At 37.1% G+C, this 18,917-nt stretch overlaps 1 protein-coding gene across 1 annotated transcript in view; it reads left to right on the plus strand.

Moving 5' to 3' along the window:
- LOC110207370 (uncharacterized) overlaps positions 1-18,917 on the plus strand; it is a 42,914-nt gene that overhangs the window by 17,011 nt on the left and 6,986 nt on the right. The window contains 1 exon segment of the mRNA XM_020984966.2: positions 11,037-11,049. Within this exon segment, the coding sequence (XP_020840625.2) occupies positions 11,037-11,049 (13 nt within the window).

Here is an 18,917-nt window from a genome sequence, read left to right on the forward strand (position 1 = left end):
ATCCCTTATTCAAATATTTGTGGTCATTAAGTCCTAGTTTGTCACTAATTGATTTTGTCATGTCTTAGAGAAAAATATGCTTCCTCTCTGTATTTCTTTCTGCTCTACTATACACCTCAGTGCCTACAAGGGACTTCACATCAATTCAACTTAAAGAATATCACCTTACAATTAATATGGCAAATGATTAGTTCAGCTAACATGAGTTTCCTGATAATATGAGTAAGTTGTTATGTTGTTTGGATTCTTAAAAATTACCCAGTTTTACAGTTTTCAACACCTACTGAAATTTTTGCATGATTTCTGGTATTACCACACTAGTAGGCATGACTAACAAATACAGTTAGGAAGTTGATCATTAGTTTTAATTGTTTTTAAGTGAGTTGACCATCTTTTTTTTAGAAGTAAAGTTAAAAAAGTGTGAGGTGGGATGTGTGCTTATAAAATTATTGTCAAGCATCATAGATTTAAAATGTCAAGGAACCTCAGAAGCCATATTGTCCAACCCCATTTTACAAATGAGGAAACAAGCCTATACTGTTTGATTTTTCCAAGGTCACATAGGTAGTGACAGAAAAGATTTAAACCTAGATGTCTAAATTGAGAGGATTGAGTGGAGTCAGGTTCCTCTATCATAAGAAAAAAAAAACTAACCATAATTTAATATGAACAAAATAACAGGGCTGATACAACTGAAAATACTTAATAATAACAATTGAATCAGGTAAAATACCAAAAACTATGAGAGAAGGAAAAAGATATTGTGAAAAAAAAACAGTTAAGGATTTGTTCTCCCATTGCATATGTAACAGATGAATTCTGAAATAACTGAGGAAACCAAAGTTCAAGCTTCTGAGCATATTGCTTTATTAAGCAGCACGTGCTAATTGCATGTCAAATTGGGACCATACCTCCTCAGCTTGGCACTGGACCCCAAATACAGGGAGAGAGAGATTTTTATGCATTAAAAGAAAACCAGATATAAACCAGGATACAAGATTGGGTAATCTGATTTCTAATTAAAGGAAAGATTAGGGGCTTTCCAAGTTGGGAGAAAGTAAACAGTTGCAGTTCCTTGAAATTAGGAAAAAAGAGGTGTCCCACTCCCCCCAAGTATCTGTATTCAATAAAAGGAACAGTGAAACAGTAACTGGTTGACCAGTACAGGGCCAGTTTTCAAATAAGATGTATAATTGTGAGAAAACTCCTTGGATCATTCTTTGGATCTGACTGGATTTCTGGTCAGCTTAACCAAGGTCCTTGGTTAAGGGTCTCTAAGCAACAAGTAGGGGTAGTTCAGCTTCCCAGCCACACTGGGCTAGGTTCAAACAGGGCAATAAAGTTTTTTCACAAATGGACTAGACCCATAATTGAATAGAAAGGGAACTGAGCTAGATCAAGAATTGAGTCACAAGATGGAGTTGGTGTGGTCCACTCAATTCCCATAGATAAAAGACACAACCAAGTGAAATTGGCAATGCCTAGAAAATTACAAGGTCAAATAATAGCTACAGTACTAACAGATTGTACAAGAAAATTAGGTTAGAAGAGATGCAAAAATAAGAAAAAATAATGTAGGTAGATTACAAAAGAAAATACAAGATCCAAAGATGCAAGAGATAGTACACACTACTCTGGAAAAAAGAATTATGTACAGTTGTGGAGCAGCAGGGAATACAAGCTCCCTCCAAAAAGGACATGTTGAATTATCCGAACTTTTGGAAAAGACAGACCTAAGTGATGGACCTATAAAATAAATCACAATACTGTAGTCAGGATTGTAAACACTGGAGAACTTAGAAGAACAAGAGAATTTGAACACTTTCAGGGAAGTATTGAATTTTTTTTCCAGAACTGGTGAAAATAACCAATGAAACATAATTAGAAGTAATCCACAAGATACAACAAGCATGTAAGCTTGAGGGTAAGGTACTTTTTTTGTGTGTTTTCAGTCAATAAATATTTATTGATCAGTCCAGAAGGAAAAACACCAAATTCAACACTGGTAGAAGCTCCTCATATTTAAAGTGCAACAATACAATAATAGAAATGCTAGTGTGTGCTACAAGAAGTGAAAAAATTACTAACCAATAAACAAACATTAGGATCACTCCAGATTTCAAGGAGAACAAGAGGATAACATAAATTGGGAAAAAAAAGACCTTTACAAAATGAGTTATAGACCTTGAACCCTTAGCCCACAGAATACGTGCTCTGTGAAAACAGGAGATATTTTAAATGCAAACAGCTATTAGGTTGAAGAAAGATTTTAAAATACCATGCAGGGGTGGAGTGATAGCAAAAAAAGATTTATAAATAGCATATGAGGATGGAATGACACCAAGAAAATAATCTTATAAAACATTTCCTCAACAAGTGGAGAAAATCAACTATACAATTATATTACTAAGTGTAGAGAAAATATTTTTGATTAAAGACATTTTTAATGGGGAAAATACAGGGATAAAAGGTCCCATGTTATGATTTGTAAAAGTATTTAAAACCATAAGCTAGTACATATAAAGGAGAAATTCTAGCAGCATTCCTACTCATATAGGTATTAAACAAGACTTTGGCTTTCCTATTAGCAATTTTACAAATCTTAGCAATAGTAACTAAGACATGAAAAATAAGCATGGGAAATAAAGAGGTGAAAATATTTCCATTTGTATATAATGTGATTATCCTTAAAACTTAAGAAATAAAAAGAAAATAAATGTCTGCTAAAATAGCAAGATATGAGATGTTCTCACAGAATCATTCTCATGAATCAAAGGAAAGTGATGGAGAAATAGCCTTTCTAATTACATCAAAATATTAAGTATCTGAACGTTAATTTATGAAGACAAATAGGCTTAAATAATTTCTAACTGATTTTAACAAATTAAGAATGAAAATGTTCATCCGCTGCGCATGATTAGGTCAATCAGATAACAAAAATTGTCAATACTTGCCAAATTGACTTAGATGTTTCATGCATTCTCAAAACATCAGTACTCTCATAAAACCAGAAAAAAATATTTTTAAGAGGGATAACAACTCGCAAAAAGTAAACCAATACCCAGGCATGGCCCTAGATTTCAAACAAAAGAATAAGCCTACCTCCCTTCTTTGCGAAGGTATGAAACCATAGTTGTGGAGCACTGCATACACTATCAGATACAGTCAATGTGTTAATTGTTTTTGCTGATCTTTTTTAATCTTTCTTAAAAGTGATACCTTAATAGGGTATTGGTGGAGGGATAAATTCATAAATAAGAGGAAAACTTTTTTTCAAAATGAAAGTGGACTAGCATTACCAGATATCAACATTCCTACATAAACAATAGTTATAAAAACTAGTTTGTACTCGAAAAGAAAAAAAATGGTAGAAAAAATTATAGAGTGGGCAGCAAGGTGGTGCAGTGTATAGAGTGCCAAACTTGGAGTCAGGAAGTCTCATCTTCCTGAGATCAAATCTGGCTTGACTCTTACAGGCTGTGTGATGCTAGCAAGTCATTTTACCCTGTTTGCTTCAGTTTCTTCATCTGTAAAATAAGCTGGAAAAAAAAAAAGGCAAGTCACTCCAATATCTGCCAGGAAAACCCCAAATGGAGTCACAAAGAATTGGACATGAACAACAGAGTGATAGATAAAAAACCTAGAAAGAGTCCAAAGACTAGAAACAGTATTTGGTAAACCCACGCAGACAATAGATGGAAATGAAATAACTTTAACCTTGTGAAAGAAATAGATGGCTACATGGCCAAAAAAAGAAAAGCTTAGATCCACATGACACTATAGGTCATAATTAGTTGTAAGGCAGATCAGCAATTTTTTTAAATAGTGGAAAAAGTGAAAGAAAAAATATTTTCCAAATTGTGAAGAGGAACATTTTTATTCATCAAGTAAAAAGAAAAAATTGGAGATAGCTTGGATTTGACAGTTAAAGGATTTTGCACAAGAAAATGCAGTACCTAAAAGTAAAAAAATAGATTGGAGAACATTTTAAAAATAAGTAAAGCAGATTAAAAGGGACATCCAGAATTTATAAAGTACCGGGGGCAGCTAGGTGGTGCAGTGGATAGGGCACCAGCCCTGAAGTCAGGAGGACCTGAGTTCAAATCTGGCCTCAGACCAAACACTTCACACTACACAAGTCACTTAACCCCAATTTCCTTAAGATATATATAGATATAGTACTGATGACTTACTTGTGGGGCAATAAAAAAAATTTCCCACTGAAGTGAGACATGAAAATAGACAATTTGTGAAGGAGGAAATGCAATCTGTTAACAACTGTAAGGAAACATGCTCAGCCTTGCTAACAATCAGAAATGCCAATCAAGGCAACTTTACAATATCAACTTATTCCACTAGAACAGCAAAAATATCAAAATTGTTAAAGTCCAATATTGGGCTAATGGGAAACATTACTATTGGTAGATTGCAGAGTAGTGCAAACATTATGGAAACCATGCAATAAATCACAAAACATGCCTTTCAACCTAGAAATTCCATCACTAGGATTCTTTCTGATGGGTATGGGAGGTGGGGTTAGGGAGTTGCAGGAGAAAGAGAACAAAAAGCAAAAGAGGAATTTGTTATAGCAACGAACTAGAAACAACCCAGATGTCCAACAATTACAAGATGGCTTCATAAAGTATGGCATAAACATGTAAAGGAATAGGGTCATGCTCTGATACTCAAATGGATAAGTGAAATCATGACTTGAGAGTTCCTTGCAGTTGATGCAGCTCACAATTCTTCCATGACTACCCATCCTCTGTGACTAGTCCATGTCCTTCCTAAATTTGCCATAGGGGTTTTACCCAACATTCTGTAGACCTTCCTTGCTTTCTCCTGACATCCTAAAGAGTGCTCTTGTTTAAACTTGTCACAAGCTTCACCTGCAATGTGACCAGCCCATCTTCACTTCCTGTCATATATTTGTCCTTGGTGACATCTTTTACTGGTTTAAAATTCTTAATTGCTTAGATGTTGTAGCCTGTTCACACTTACTACGTGCTTCTTCATTGTCCTCTGTGTGATATTTAATTTTAATTCTTTGGAGACTATTTCATTTCATCTCTTGTTGTCATACTGGAACAGAAAGAAGGTTGGAGTTTTTTTAAAGGCTATTATTTCCATGGTAAACTGAGGGCCATTAAAGGAGCTCTGCAAATTCTTGAAGGCAATCCAGCCCAATCTACTTGACTCTCCTGCCATAAAAATGATAGATATGTATAGTACAAGGAAATAAGGAAATACCTAAGTGAGATGATACAGAGTGGAATCAATAGAGCCAGAACTGAGTACACACTACGTTTTTTTTCTCTTTTTAATAGATGAAAACAGTCAAAGGTTGCACAATGTCAAACCTGTCAAACTAGTAAAGGGACACAAAGTGAAAGCATTTTCTTTGTTCTTTGTTAATTTGTTTGGTTCTGCTTTGTAGAACGCTGGAGGTTTGGGGTAAGACCTCGTCCTTTGTTTTTGTTGTTTTTTGTTTGAGATAGTTATTCTGTCCCTAAAAAAAAAGTTAAAATTTTTAAATAGAAATTGTTTCCAGCCACAGCAATTTATAAAACTTTGGTGGCACACAAAAGTTCGCTGCTGGAGGAAGTGCCCTGATGAAATCAGAGATCTTTGAAGCATATATTTTACAATCTAAATGTGCTGTGATAAAAATGTGACAACCTTTGAGAGTAAAGGAACTAAACAAATACAGGTTGCACTCAGTTATCTCAGGTTATATGAGGGTAGGGGAAGTGCCTTACGTTTTCCAGTTCAATTTTCACATAGGAACAATGATGGTAGGATTCACATTCTAGCCCAAGGGCCTAATGACAACTTTTATGTAAATGACAAACATTTTTAATCAACTTTCAATGATATATCCCTTCAACATCAAGCTTTCACATGTGTATATATACACACATTCCTAAGGTTAGCAAATCACAAAAACAAACAAACATGTATTTAACATAATATCTTGCAATTAGGCTACTAAGTTCTTATATCTTTAGAATTCCTGATGGGTTTTTTTTTATTTTTAAATTTTATTAAATGTTTTATTAGAGATTTAATGAAAATCAATACAACTAAACTTGCTTAGTAACTATTTACATTTAAATTAGTTTCAACACAAACTATCAACACTATTTCAGTTGTTACTAAGTCCCCAGTAGGAATCTTTGTGCCTTCTTTCCTTTTTACTTTTTCCTCATATAATTTTAGTTAGTGAGCACCCCCATTCTTATAGCTATTCTTTCATTTTGCATTATTTCATAAACGACTTTCAAGTTATTCTCCATACTTGTTGGTCTTAATGGCATTATAATATTCCATTGCATTAATCTATCACTTGTTTTTTCAACAAATACCCTGTTAGACATTTAGGTTGCTTCCAACTTTTTATAATTAACATGTAATGCTGCAGTGAAACTACTTAAACGGATACATTTTTTGTCATTGTTTCTATAAGACTTCCAGAGTATATTTCCACCAATGGACTCACTAGGCTAAAGGGTGTGACTATTTTGTAACTTTACTGAATATACTCTAATTGCAAAAAAGAGCCTACAAGTTTTCAGTTCTACCAGTAGAGTACCCATTCCTCCACAGCCCCACCGGCTTTAAGTTTCTTTGACTTTTTAATTATTTTTCCAATTTGATGTAAGATAGATATCTCAAAGTTGAATCTTAATTTATATATTTTTTTGAAAGTGAAAAAAAATGTTTTAATCTGCAGTCAGTTCATTAGTTCTCTTTCTGCAGGTGAATAGCATTTTTCATCATGGGCTCTTTGGAATTCTCTTGGATCATTGTCTTGGTCAGAGTAGCTAAGTCTTTCAGGGTTGATCATCATTACAATATTGTTCTTACTGTATACAATGTTCTTCTGGTCCTGCTCACTTCACTTTGTATTAGTTCTTATAAGGCTTTTTCTGAAATGTTGTCATTGTTGTTCTTTCAGTAATGTCCAACTCTTTGTGACCCTATTTGGGGTTTTCTGGAGTAGTTTGCCATTTCCTTCCCCAGCTCATTTTACAGATGAGGAACTGAGGCAAACAGGATTAAGTGACTTGCCCAGAGTCACACAGCTAGTAGGTGTGTGAGGCCAGATTTGAACTCAGGAAAATGAGTCTTCCTGACTCTAGACCCAGCACTATATCCACTATGCCTCCTAGCTGCCCCTTCTGAAACCATCCTGCTCATTGTTTCTTATAGCACAATAGTATTCCATCACAATCACATACAACTTGTTCAGCCATTCCCCAACTGCTGGGTATCCCCTCAATTTCCAATTCTTTGCCACTACAAAAAGAGCTGCTATAAATATTTTTGTACAAATAGGTACTTTGCACTTTTCTTTTATCTCTTTGGGATACAGATCTAGTAGTGGATTGGTGGATCATTAGCCTTTGGGGACAGTTCCAAATTGTTCTTCAGAATGTTTAGACTAATTCACAATGCCACCAGCAGGGCATTAGTGTCCCTAGTTTTCCACATCCCCGCTAGCATTTGTCATTTTCCTTTTCTGTCATGTTAGCCAATCTGATAGATATGAGGTGGCATCTCAGAGTTGTTTTACTTTGCATTTCTCTAATCAATAGTGATTTAGAGCATTTTCAATGTGTCTTATTAGTGGGGTTGATCAGTTATTCAAATGATTATTAACATTTTGTGTTTCCTCTTTTGAAAAGTCCATCAGTATGCTATTATCATTTAGACATTGTAGACTGGGAATTATCACTGTGATTTTTTTCCTTATAACTCCTTATATATCTTAAATGTCAAGGTTTTAATCTCATTCTTGCTATATTTTTCCATTCTTTTTCTATTTTCATTTTCATTTTTGTTGATCAGAAATTTTTAAATTTTAATGTAGAAAATCTTGTCCCCAATAGTTCCTTACATTTTTGGAACTGAAAAAAAAATTCATCTCCTATAATTGAGTTAAATATTCTATTCCATTTTTTTCTCCTAGGATTTGTTGCATTCACATCAGTCTCAACCATCTAGAATTCGCTGGGTTATATGGTGTAAAATGTGGTGTCCAAATTCCTTCCCTTCCAAATTGTCTACCAATTTTCCCAAGTAGTTTTGTTAAATAATATGAGTTTTTATTAAAAGTATGTACAAGTCAAAATAGTTACCAATGACATGATGTTAGTGGATCTAGAAAAATCTAACAAATTCAACCCAAAATTTATTGAAACAAATGAATTTGGCTAAGTTGAAGGATACAAGATTAACCTATAGAAATCATCTGCATTTTCATAATAATAAAAATCATGAAAACATAAAACCTTATTTACAATAACAAGAGAACCGTGAAATTTTGGGTAATTCATTTACCATAGAAAACATGAGTCCAGTCTTATTTTACACTGTAACAAAGATGGAAAACTTTAATCATAATTATGAAATTCATGGTCTCTTTTGGGAAGATTTTTATAGTCATCTTTCACAGTTTTGAAAATACTTAGGGTCATGTAGTTGCTTCTAAAGAAATTAAGAGATTCTAGTTCTGTTAACCTTATCTCGTAAATTTCCCCTGTACTAATAACTATCATAATTAAGATATCAATTTATTGTGTTTGATAGGATTGTAATTCTGCTTTGTTGAATTATCTCATCACTAACAGTTTTATCTCTTATCTTGATGTTAAGTAGATCAGTTCTGCCTAGCAAACATATGACCCAGCCCTTGCTAATACTAAAATTTTCATTTTTTGATCCATTGCCATATTGTGGAATCAAATGTTAAAAAGCCTCAAAACTTTGGTTTTAATAGTAGCCAAACTCAAAGCCTACAGTCATGAGCTTGATTCTGAACCTACAAACTTAAAAGATCCCCCTTTATTCATAATACTTCATAATTGATTATGATGGGAACTTTTTCCCCTCAGCTATTTTTTTTTTGGCTAGGCAACAGGGTTAGGTGACTTGCCCACAGTCACACAGCTGATAAGTGTTATGTGTTATGTGTCTGATGCTGGATTTGAACTCAGGACCTCCTGACTCCAGGGTCGGTGGTCTATCCACTGCGCCACCTAGCTGCCCTCCCCCCACCCCAGCTATTTTTAAGGGTTGCATATAAGGTGTAGTAGGCAAGACTGCTCAATTACTAAGATAAGAAAGACTACATATTGAAATAATCACTATTCTAAAGTATTTGCATATTTTGGTCTGTAATTATGATAAAACATTTCTCTTACCTGATATTTGGAGATGAGAATGTTATCGTTGTAATTCTTATGTATTTTTGTAAGGAAAGGTTTCCAGTGCCCATTGGCTCTTTGCCTATTACTTTGGTTCAGTCAATTCTGCTAGCAAATGTGGAGCTATGGCAGTGCTACAAAGGTTTGCAGGGAGGAAAAGACAAAAGTATAGTCTGAGATCTGAATATATGTTGTAAATGGCATTGGAACACAGGCCCAGAAAAGCCTTTTGGGCCAAGCCATTGGGATAGTTCAACTAGTAAAATATGTTTCAGGACAGCACAAGGCTTGAAAGCAGAAGGAGTATGATGACTTCAGGATTCAAATAGAGATAGATTCTTTCCTATTTGGGAACTAATGAAGGAAGAGAAGGAGCTCTCATTGCCTTGCCCTAGATCAATGATTTAGGCTGAAGTATCCTACAGATAACCCGACTGGGAAGTCTCTAGGAGAAAGGTGTACATAGGAAAGTCCCTAATTAGTTGAGATAGGATTTGAACCATCATTCTTTCTACTACATGATGGTTGCCGTTAATTCATCCTTGCATCTTAAAAAGTTTCTTTAGTTTTGGGTGTTTTTTTCTCTGTGAAAGGACTATTTCATACTTCCTCTCCTATTTAAAATATTTATACATAGCCAAATCAGAACTGAAATCATAGATGAATTGATTTACAGAAAGACTTCCAATGAAGAGGAGCCCATTACTTCTTGAAGCAACCCATTCCAAACTAGAATAAATATAATTGTTAGGAAGTTTTGCCTTACGTCAGCCCCAGATTGGATTCTTTTTATATATCTAGTGTTCATAGTTCTGCCCTTTGGGGTCAAATAGAATATCTAATCCTTATTCTGCATAGCAGCTCTTTAAATAATTAAATTATGATGTCCCTCTCTCCCCCCAAAACATGTCCTTTTCATACTAAACATACCCAGTTTCTTCAGTCCTTGCAGTATCATTTCTAGTCCTCTCTATAGCCTGGACCCTCTCCCCTCTGAGTGTACTCCAGCTTCTCATTATTGTGGAGGACAACTCCATAGCCATTATTTATAAGTAGCATATGCCACATATGTAAAAATTCAAGTCACCACTCCATCTTTAGAAAGTTTCTACAATCATTCAGTCAACAAATGTTTAAGTGCTTCCTATATGCTAGGCACTATGCTAGGTAGAGGAGATGTACTCAGCTCTCTGTCATTGTCTGAAATAATACAACACTGTGCCCATGATTTGAGAATATTGAGACCCTGAAGCAGCTAAGTTTGTCTCCTGATCTTATATATCCTTACAATAAATCTTGCATGAAACTATAGCCTCCGAGTGCCTTGCATGATCATTTTCTGCACCTCTGTACTAAGTGCAAACCTATAAATGGGTGGACTAGCACAGAATTGGTAATAAGAGTAAGATGCAGAAACTGAACTCAGAAGTAAGGATAAACAGGAATAAACATGAAAAGATGGAGTCTCCATTTTGGGTTGGATGGGTGGACCTAAGTAGGGTTTTTTCAACCCTCGGCTAGGCTTGACTGGTGACACCAGGGTCTTCTATAAAGGGAAATGAAGCAGGAAACAGTAGGTGAAGGTTGAGGTCAGAAATATCTTGGGAAGGAATGGGAAAAGCAGCACTGGGCTATGGTTTTGAAGGGAAAAAATGGAAAGAGATCAATACCACTGCACGTGACTACTTGACTGTGGACAGAGTGGAAATTATTGAGGAAAAGGCATTAAAACTCAGGCAAAGTTAGAAAACATGATGTGGATCCAGAAATGTTGGCTGAATTTTTCTTAACCTGGTGTCTGATGACCACAAGGTCATTTTCCACAAGGAAAATTTATTTTGTTTTTTTCCTTGTTAAATCTATATCCATGTGTGTGCCTGTTGATTTAATGTGTGTACATGTGTGCTAGTAGTAAATCTGATTAGGAGAGTACTATTTCTTTCCCTGTTACCTCTAGGATCAAATATAAATTCCTCTGGCATTTAAAATCTTTCAACCTAGGCCCCTACCTACCTATCCAGCCTTATTCCACATTACCCCCACACACACACAATCCCTAGAGTCCCATCAAACTGACTTTCTTACTTTTTGCCATACAGAGTACTCTATTTTCCTTTGTTTCCTGTGTCTGCAATGCATTCTCACCTTGCCTCCACTTATCTGTCTCCTTCAGGACTCTGGTGTTGCCCTCTCCCTCTTACCTTGTATATGTCCTCCTTAAGAGAATATCAGAGACTGTTCTCCTGAAAGTCAGGGACGGTTTCACTTTTGTTTTTATGCCTAGCAACTAAGACAGCACCTGCCAAAGTTTATGCTAAATGGTGACTTACACAAAGAAACTAGTTTCCTGTCGTAGGTGAGCCAGAAGAGAGAGGTTCCTAGATGCTCTGTGAGAAAACAGACCAGGATGGGGAGGAGGAGGTGGTCGGCAATGGCGGCCTCTGATTGGTGGAGAGAGCTTCGCGTCCTGGCCCCTCCCCTACTCACGCAAGTTAATTTATTTTTATCAGAGTTTATTTTTTTCCTTCCACTGCCTTCCCTGCCTCAACAGAACAATTTTTCACATCCCTCATAATAAATACGCTTAGTACAGCAAAACAAATTCCCACGTTGGCCACGTCCAAACTTGCAAGTCCACCTCTGCTGCATGGCAGGCAGCATGATTCATCTCCGACCCTCTGGACTCGTAGAGTTTCGCTTTTTAACATCGGGTACTAAAGCTCTGGAGACGTATATACTCTTCCAGGTGCCGAGAGTTAAGAAGAGCAGGGGCAGAGAGGCCGGGGGTGGGGGACAAGTCTTGGAGAACCTCCAATAACTAATGTCTCTGCAAGGCAGAAGCCGTAGCATTCTGGGAGTTGTAGTACTGAGGATCCTTGGGCGCAGGCGCAATCCTGAGCCTTGCCTGAGTATGAGTTAGGGATTCCCTGCAGCGCCTTTGGTCGGAACCAGCTGGAGATCATTCTAGGTCCCGGACCCATTCCCAGGTATGTAATGACTTGGCCCCGATTCCCCACTCCTACTCCTACCCCTACCTCCTGTCACATACTCGATGCGATCAGATAGAATGCTGGGCATGCAATCAGTTCTTTTTCCTTGAGGGTGTGTGTGTGTGTGTGTGTGTCCCAGATGAAAGAAAGATCTTATATTCTTGTAACTGCCCAGCCGGGATTCTGGGCTTCGAGCAGAGTATTTAGCTTCTTTGAAATGCTCGTTAATACTCTCACCATCTTCAATTTACCTTGTATTTCCATTCTTTATCTACATGTTGTATTCTGCCGGCCTAGTCACCCATCGACCGCCCTTGATGTCAGCTCCTTGAGGGCAGGAACTTTTCATTTTTGCTTTTGTATCCTAGGGTCTAGCCAACTGCCTGGAGCATAATAGCTGCTTGCTTAGTGTTTGTTGAATTGAATTGAACTACAAGTTTGTTGGATGAATGAAACTCATTTTTGCCCTTTTGTATGTATGGCTCTTTACTTACCTCTGCAGTGCCCTTTGAGATCCCAACTGAGCCTGGGGCTGCTGAGTCCTGACTGTTACGGATTCCTTCTTCTTTGTGCTCACAGCATCCCCATTAGACTCTACGAGTGTCCAGTGTGGAGCACTAAAAGGAGTATTTTACAGAGGAGGTAAACATCTCTGCTCTAGTGGTGGTCCCTCCAAAAGTGACCTTGCCTCTAAGCCCTCAGGCCCTGGAAAGCAGGAATCCATCCTAGGAGGAGAAACACTTGATGTGAGACCTTTGGCTAGAATTTCAGGAAAGAGCAGGGTTTGTACGAGGCTGGTGCTGGAGAGTTCCCAATCACCCAAGCTGGGGTTCTTTGATCTCTTTCCCCTAATATCTGGCTAAACAACGTTAGAGTGACATCACAATATTCAGATGCTAAGGAGGAGTGAGTGACCTTAGAGAATCTGACCAACAGGCTTGGGTAGAAAATTGAGAACTACAGAAGCTAAGAACAAGTTGTGGTTTGGCCATATAGGAGATCACACCTAGACTAATTGCAGGAGCCTTATTCATACAGAAGAGAACATTCTTTGACCTGAAATCACCTTTCTTCTTATAAAGCTTGCTTAGTAAGGTGGGTATCATGTTCCCTGTGGGGCTTGAGTATACCCTGCACTGCGCCCTTACACTACACTCACCAAGGATGATTCTGGGAAGACATCAAAGGCAGAATATTTTAATGGGTCCTGAGCCAAGACTGGAGTGGAGAGGCATTCAGGAAGAGAGGAACAGAGCAGAAAATACTTTGCAAATGGGTAGGCAACACATTAAAAGCTTCCTGAACTATAGCTTGACAGTTTGGTGACTTTAGAAGTAGGCTTTGGTTGGTACTATATAGGCTATGGTCTTATAATGTATATCTAATCTAATGTCTTAGAATGTACTAAGACCACAGTGATAGGACCTTTACTCGGTAGACCTTCCTTCTGATTCAGAATCAAGGATGGGGCTACTCCTTTGACCTTCAGCTTCCTTCCTAAGACATGGTGGGTGGATATAACAACACCCAGTTGTGCTGTGAGGATTTCTAGCTTGGTGAGTCTGGGAAGCACAAGACAAGAGATTTCCCTCATGGCTTCTTTCCCTTACACAGCTCTGCCTTGTCAGAAATCCACCCTTTCCCCAGAGGGGAGCACCGACTAGGAAGGAATGAGTGCAGGACTCCTTATGACCAGGTCACAGGTAAGTTGGGGTTCTTTGATCTCTTTCCCCTAATATGCTTTCTCCTGCCTGAGAGTAAAAACATTTTTCCTTCCCTTACTCTGGAGCTTATAAATAACCTACCTTAAAAAATCCTGTCCAGGAAACCTGAGCAGTTATTTGACTCTAGAGGACTGGGAATGTTCTCATGTTCCCAGTTTACCTACTGTTATTCCACAGCATCCTTCTCTTCTCTATCAAGATCCAGTCTCTCAATCAGGATACTAAGTTGTGTTCTTAGTACTATGTGCAGGCACACTGGCAAAACACAAGAAACAGAAGACAGAGGCCTTGTCCTTAAGAATCTTATAGTTTCGTTGGGGAGACAAGACATGAACATTAAAATCACAATTTTAATTATTTTTAACTTATTTAAAAGTTAAATAATGCAAGATGAGTCAAGATCAAAATGAATGGCATGGACAATAAACATGAGTTCAAGGAAGGTACAATGTGGGCTGTGAAGCTCTTTTGAAAGAGGTGGGATTTGAACTGGCCCTGAGGGTAGACAGAATTCAAACAGCTATAAAAGATGGCTAAGGGAAAGCCAGAGGACAGCAGTTCAAATCCTTTTCCTGATGCTCTGTATTTGTATGACCTTGGGACTAAATTTTATAAGCTGGAAAAACCAAAAGGTTAGACTAGGTGACCTCTAAGGCCCTTTCCAATTCTAAAGCTCTAATCCTGTCATCCTGTCAATACCATGAGTAAAGACTTGGAGCTGGAGAGAACATGTCCTTTATAGAAATCAGAGAGAGGACTGATCTGGCTTAAGCTGAGGTTGCATTTCAGGAAGTAGTGAGGAAATAGGGCACAGCTTGCTAGGGTGAGGCCATATTGTACTGGGCCTTGAATATCAGATCAAGGAGTTTTGAATAGGTCTTGTAGATAGTAGTTAGGGGGTACTTTCTGTTCTCCGGGTTTTCATGATTCTGCTCTTCCTTGGTACTCAAACTGGTCTGATCTCTCTCCTATCTCCTTTGTTATGCCTTCTAACCCCCTTACTTTTTTTTAGTTATTGTGTGTATACTTATGTACATATTTAATAGAATTAAGCTTCTTGAGGACAGAGACTATTCCATTTTTGTCTCTGTACCCCCATTGACATAGAAATTATTCAATAAATGCTTGCTAATTGATTCATTGATACCTTACACCAAACCCAACTTTGTATGTATCTTTGCTCTCTCGACCTATCCTCAAATATCTAAAATCAGTGGAAGTAAATGTAGCTGTAGATGGTAATTTCCATAATTCATTGGTCATCAGTATAAGGATGCAGCTACTTCTGCTTTCTGGTGCATGAAGAAAGTTGGATGCCATATAGTCGAGATAAGCCCATCCGTATTTTGCTTGTATTCCCACAGCACTATCATTTCAGTAATTTAATGCATAAATGGCAAAAGGCCACTAGGGCCATAATTGAAGCTTCCTAATTGAAGCTCATTTGGAAAAATGTGTTTTCTTCAGTCACTACCCCCAGACATTCCTAAAGCAGGACAACTGCTACTGAAGTGGATTCTTGGAGGGGCTTGGTGACTGACTCAAGAGTTGGATAGTACCATGTTCCAGTGTAGGAAGGGAAGGAGAAAAGAAGAGAATAAGCATTGACATAGCACTTACTATACGCCAGGTAGTGTATTAATCACATTTACCAATGTTATCTTATAGGAAGCATTTGTCTTGCTATAGCCATTAAACCTGAGCATGCCCCCTCCCCACCCCGATGTAAGCATATTGATCTCCTTGAATACCTGGCCTAAGTAGCCATCCCATATTACTTTACTATATATATATTTTATGGCCCTTTACTTTAAGCTCGTTATATATTACTATAAGCACATTATAAATTACTGTGGCATGGCCGTCAAAAATATTACCTACAATCTTAGGTTTTATTAATATGATTTATAGTATAGTATATAGAGTGAGGGAGATGAAAAACCCACTAGTCTGTATTAGGCTAAATATAGAATATTGTGTTCTGTTGCATAAGCTACATTTTAATGGGGACAAATAAACTGAGAAGGAAAGACTAGCAAGAAAAAGATGACATATGAACAGCTGAAGAAAATAGGATGTTTAGTATGGAAAAAAAAGATTTAGAAAAATATAATAATAGCCTTCAAATATATGAAGAGCTGCTAAGTAAAAGATGGATTTGACTTGATCTTTGAAGAAGTCCAAACTAGGAACAGTGGGTAGAAGTTAAAGGGCAAGAGATTGCAGCTCAATGGAAGGAAGAACTTTTCATATTTAGGAACAAAATTAATTGGGCTGCTATGAGAGAGAAAGAGATTTCACTGGAAGTACTCATGCAAAATGTAGAAAGTGATTGTCCATTAGATTTGAGATTCCTCCAAGTCAATGCTATGCCCTAGAGCAATGCTAACTTTAAGATTCTGAATTTTCTGTGAAATCTTTTGCGGTCCAAATTCAGGCTGGTCTCCTTATTCTGAGCTTATGTACACTTACTGTCTGTACCACACAACTTATCATTTTACTAGATCCCATCTTGTATTGTTTGCCAATTGAATTGTTTATTTGTTTTAATACCAGTAAAAATATATGTTCCTTGAGGACACATCATATCTCATACTTCTGTACCAGCTATATAATAAGGGGAAATGCTATGCTTGTAATAGAGAATCACATAATTTACTTGACTTGAAACACTCAGATCTCTGAACATTATCAATACATATAATCTTATCCATTCACTTTGATCCTGCCAATTTTCCAAGACCATGCCCAGGCTAAGCAAGAATGTGTTTGTCATTTCAGGCATCATTGACATTTAAGGATGTAGCTGTGGTCTTCACCCAGGAAGAGTAGGGGCAATTGGACTATGGCCAGAAACACCTGTACAGGGAAGTGATGCTGGAAAATTATAGGAACCTGGTCTCCTTGGGTAAGGTTGATTTTGCTGTGTGATTTAGGGTCAGTCTTCCTATTGGAAACTTTATTCCCCCTCAGTTAAGTTTTTTGGGCTTCTAAATTACTTATCTGTGCAGGGATTTAGTGTTCAATTATCTTATACTGATTATCTTATAATCCCTTCGAGCATAGAAAGAGAATATTCCTGCTCTTTCTTTAAAGATGAAAAGTCTGCACTTTTGTAGTATGAAGTAGATACCTTCATAGTGCTAAATTTTTTTCAAATGCTTCAACTTTCTCATATTCCAGAGATTCTGAAGAACAAAGAGTTAGAGATTTTCTGCAATGTTTCTTCATTCTCGGAACAAATACTCCAGTAATTTGTCTTTCCATATGAGCAGGGCATAAAGGATCCAAACCAGTTGTGATCTCCATGTTGGAACATGAAAGAGATCCATGGAAGGTAGAGAAAGAAATCCCAAGGTGTACCTGCCCAGGTGAGTGAGAGAGAACCAAGCAGGTCAGAGTTATCAAAAAGTCATAAGGAGGGGGCAGCTAGGTGATGCAGTGGATAGAGCTCTGGCCTTGGAGTCAGGAGAACAAAGTTCAAATCCAATCTCTGACACTTGACACTTACTAGCTGTGTGACCCTGGGCAAGTCACTTAACCCTGATTGCCTCACCAAAAAGGAAAAAAAAAATTCATAAGAAGTTGTAGTCTTAGAATTCTTGGTATTATAGTTTTGAGATTTCCCTAGGCCTGTGGGGAAGACTGAGGTCACTTGTCATGAACTCCCTTAAATATCTTGCCTTAACCTCTATACATCATGGACAACTTAATCAGTTTTCTCACAAAATTCCGAACTGATACACTGAACATTTGAACCAATTCACAGCTTCAACAACAGTATGTTACTGTGATTGTTTTTCCACAGCAAGCAATATTTCCATTTTTTATTATTGCCTATTTAAGGGATGTGAAGTGGAACCTCAGAATTGTTTTTAATTTGCATTTCCCTCATTAATGAGGAACCTCAGAATTGTTTTTAATTTGCATTTCCCTCATTAATGACTTGGAGCATTTCTCATCTCCTTTGTTTATTGATTTATTGGGGAATAGGACTTTTATTTATAAATATTTGTTTCAATTCCATACATATCTTGAATGTCAGCTTTGTCCAAGTTATTAGATGAAAATATCCCCTCCCACCACTCAACATTTTTTTATTCTAGTTGAATTGAAAGTTGCCTTCTTTCTTCCTCCTATTCAATTCTAGTCACACCTTCATTATTCATCTTCAATGCCTTTCCAAGATGTGTGGTCTAATGGACTAATTTCATCTGAAGACACAAAAGAAACAATTTTAATGAAGAAGAAAATGAGTAGTAGCCTTAAGAAACTGAAGTAGATACAAGGGAATTCATCAACCAGCTTAGATTTTTAAAACATATGCAAAAGATGGAATCAAAAGCCAGTAATGGAGAATTAATGCAAAGGCATTTCATGGACCTCTAAGAAAAGTATCAGGAATGTTAATTAAGGATCAGGATGAACTAAGACTCATAAGGAAATGCTAAGCACAACAAAAAGGATATTTGTAGTAATTGGCAAAAAGATGAGTATCGAAGAGGGAATAGGACCACTGCTCAGAATAGATTAGATTCTGATAACCAATAAAAAAAGAAAACAGAGCCACTCAAAGCAGAAATGTAAATAACTACAATAAAAATATAAAGGGTACAAGAGAAGGGGAAGATCAAGGCATCAAACAAGACTGTTTTTTAAAGAAAGAGACAAAAAGGAACATGAGTTGGACCCTGAGAGCTTTTAGAATTTGAATGGAGTGAGTGGACGTTCCAGGTGGACAGAAAAATATGAACAAAGCTCTGGAGTGAGAAATGAATACTGTATGTTTGTGGGACACTTACAAGCCCACCTGGACAAGAGTGGGGCATGCTTGTTTTGAAATAAGGGTGAATAAGTAATATGAAAATGGATCATGAAACACTTTGAATGTCAGGTTAAGGATACTAATCTTTATGTTGTAGTCAATAGGGAGATGCAGTGTTCAATAAGAATAATTTTCACTTGGAGCCACTGAGTATAATAGTGAAATGGAG

The sequence above is a fragment of the Phascolarctos cinereus genome, unplaced genomic scaffold, assembly GCF_003287225.1.
Source record: "Phascolarctos cinereus isolate Bilbo 61053 unplaced genomic scaffold, phaCin_HiC Scaffold_2;HRSCAF=192, whole genome shotgun sequence".
Taxonomy (NCBI): domain Eukaryota; kingdom Metazoa; phylum Chordata; class Mammalia; order Diprotodontia; family Phascolarctidae; genus Phascolarctos; species Phascolarctos cinereus.